The sequence below is a fragment of the Dreissena polymorpha genome, chromosome 1 (assembly GCF_020536995.1).
Source record: "Dreissena polymorpha isolate Duluth1 chromosome 1, UMN_Dpol_1.0, whole genome shotgun sequence".
NCBI lineage: Eukaryota > Metazoa > Mollusca > Bivalvia > Myida > Dreissenidae > Dreissena > Dreissena polymorpha.
In genome coordinates, this window is record NC_068355.1 from 138774258 (window position 1) to 138777638 (window position 3381).

At 36.6% G+C, this 3381-nt stretch overlaps 1 protein-coding gene across 1 annotated transcript; it reads left to right on the forward strand.

Annotated features, from left to right (window-relative positions):
- Positions 1 to 1154: 1154 nt before the first annotated feature.
- LOC127867258 (uncharacterized) lies at positions 1155 to 2871 on the forward strand. The gene is made up of 2 exons (XM_052408281.1): positions 1155 to 1372; positions 1573 to 2871. The coding sequence occupies exons 1-2, from the start codon at positions 1189 to 1191 to the stop codon at positions 2163 to 2165; spliced, it is 777 nt and encodes a 258-aa protein (XP_052264241.1). The 5' UTR covers positions 1155 to 1188; the 3' UTR covers positions 2166 to 2871.
- The last annotated feature ends 510 nt before the right edge of the window (positions 2872 to 3381 follow it).

Below are 3381 nucleotides of genomic sequence, written 5' to 3' on the forward strand. Positions count from 1 at the left end.
CATCTTAAAAATTGGATGATAGGGTGATTAAATACAATGGAAAAGTAAATCACTTGGATAATAGGTCAAAATGCAATACAAATGAATGTTAATAGAGCTCTTAATATCAAAGTTTCGGTAAAAAGTTTGGCGCTAGTTCAACGCGCATGTATACAGCCTCATAACAATAGACTGACAACCTTTTGGGTAGTAAAGTAGTAATACAAGGCAATATGGCGACCGTTAGCCACGAGGCCTATCTTACGGAGGAATCCGAGATAGCCGATGTATCACGATTGCATCAAAATAATAAGAATACAATAGGAAATAATACTAGTATATATATTTCGGAAATAAGACTTGATATAATTACAATTAAGACTGATCATACGTGACCTTAATTTTTATCTTACATTCAAATAGGAGGTTTTGGTGTGACGTCACAGGAAAGGGTTTTCCGTTACTAAAAATAGATTGGCCGTCATCCTCTCGATCGCGGCCATTTGCACTGCATACACTTCACAAATCAATTGTACATTGTTGGCACTTTTAACGCATTTTCATAATGGGAAAGGAATGTATTGTTGTTGGCTGTACTAACAGAGACACTGATAAGCAGGAAGGCCTGAAGTTTCATAGACTTCCAAAGCAGGAATAAAGACGAAAGTTGTGGTTGCAAGCAATCAATAGAAAAAATCCCAGTACAGGAGAATTTTGCATTTTTGGATTCCACGGGATGATGGAGCGCGTGTTTGCAGTGAACACTTTATTGAAGGTAAAGTAAAGAATTTTCTTTCGTTAACAATATCTGATTCTATAAAATTTAATCAATTACTAATCTTGCTTTTCAATATTTTTATGGAAGTTGTAGTTCTGGCTACCATAACTTTAAATGTCGCTTTTTATGATTTTTGACTGGCGCGTACAGGTCTGTCAATACTATATAAACTGTGCGCTGAAGTTTCTTTAGCTATGGAAGTTGTAGCTGTATATCGACATCATGAACATGAAATTTCCGCTCGAATGGCACATAGTAAAATGCCTACATGGGGCAAAAAGGTCTTGCTCATTCATGTTGTAAAATATCTCAAGCAAATACTATTATAACAACTTTAAATGTATGCAGGAGTATTTAAACAGGTTTTCTTTTTTAATACTTTAGGGAAAAGTGATGATTCTAAGAGTCCTGATTATGTCCCATCTGTCAACATGGGATACCACACACCACTCCGAAGCCTGGATTGGTATAACAGACTCCTGGGTCGCAAATCAGTGCAGCCTGTCAAGCGACAACTTCCCTTCGAAGACTCACAAAGCCGGGCAACAGATACAACCGCTGCAGAGGCTCTGCTAGAAATGTCATCTTCAAGATCCCCATCCCCAGATGAAAATGGTAAACATCCTTTTTTTGTATGTGTGTTGAAATTCAGTTGTCTTTATGTGTGAGAAAATAACATCCCAGGTGTGTTATGTTATGTTACATCACTTATACAAAGAATAATGGATTTAAATAACATATCATGCATTTAAAACTAATCACATTAGCAAAATTCTTTAATGTAATTATTTATCTCTGATTCTGACTTGTTTCAGACCAAGGTAATGGCCACGAGACATTCATCAAGTTGCTTGCCGAAGCAAATATCAAGGTCAAGATGGTGACCCAAGAGCTCAACCGACTCACTCTTGAAAACCACAGTCTTCAAACAGCGAGGGTTTGCACCAGGTATACACGACTGAACGAAGAGGAAATCAAGTTCTACACAGGACTGCCTTCCAGTGCGGCATTTGTGTGGCTTGTGAGCTATGTAAGAGACGTTCTCCCTAAATCAAATTCTTTGACAAGTGAGGATGTTCTTCTACTGGTTCTTATGAAAATAAGAATCAACCCGCCACAGAGGGACATTGCATTCAGGTTCGGGATCTCAGATACAACATTAACAACTTACTTTGATGTCGCTATATCTGCCCTTGCTAAAAAGTTAGTGTTTCTAGTGAGGTGGCCAGGTAAAGAAGAACTTATGTCTTGTCGGCCACAATGTTTTAAAGAAACATTTCCAAGATGTGTGTCAGTAATTGATTGCACGGAGATATTCATTGAGGCCCCAGCTGACTTTGAAGCCAGGAATGCTACGTACAGTACGTATAAACACAACAACACTCTGAAATACTTTGTCAGTTACTGAGTATAACACCAGCTGGAAGTGTGTCGTTTGTGTCCAAAGGCTACCCTGGAAAAACGTCAGACAAGATCTTGACAAATGACTGTGGATATTTAAACTTCATCGAGAGCGGTGATGTTGTGTTAGCAGATCGCGGGTTTCTCATTGCGGATGAACTGAATGAGCTTGGTGCAGAGCTTGTGATACCCGCATTTACTCGTGGAAAGACACAACTCAGTGCGCCAGAGGTTGAAAGGGGGAGGAAGATTTCCAACGTACGAATACATGTTGAACGGGCTATGGAAAGACTAAAAAACTTTCGAATCCTGTCAGACAAGATGCACTCGAATCTGGTTCCACATGCAGACAGTATATTTACAGTTTGTGCTGCGTTGGTCAATCTGCATCCAAATTTAGTAAACTGACCTGCAAAAGCCAAGAGAACACCTTTGGTATCTAGGGTACTAGGGTATTGAATAAGGATTTAACGTTACAACTGAAGCGGTATAATTAAAATCTGTTGGGCACGCAGTTTTTATTTAATTTAAATCATTGACTGCTTAAATTATAAGACAGCCCAAAAAGATGTGCACAAGGATCTAACAAATTGATTAAAATACATGTACTTTGATTCACATGCTTTGTTAATACAATAAATCTTAATTATGTTCTTCACAATTGCATGGAATATAAAAGGATGCTCTGTATTGTGCATGTGCTTCTAACCATACTTTGTTTTGTTGTCTCATACGATTGTTTGAAATAAAAGTGCGGTTTTAAAGACACGAAAAATGGGTTTTTATAGATATTAGCACATTTTTTGAAGAGGCATGTGTACAGATGTCTAAATTAAGCTGTTTATGCAAATGTTAGCTGTCTTTTGTAATAATTTTATACATACGGCTGCATAACAATTTGTAAACAAGTCCCTTTAAAAATAAATTCTTAGCCTTTATGTGCGCTACATATGTATAATGTAATTGCATTGATGAAACAGCGATAGGTAGATTTTTTTTACTACATTAAAATAAAAACAAATATTATAAGAACATATATAGTTTATTTCATATACGATTGCTTAACATAATACAATGTATGGTGAAATATCCAAACAGTTTGATAGCACATATACACATCATAATTTACATTTATCTAATTTCATGCATAAATAAATAAAATATTTTGAAAACTGTATGTCATATGGGTTATATTAACAATGCTGCTAAGTGCAAGGCATAGG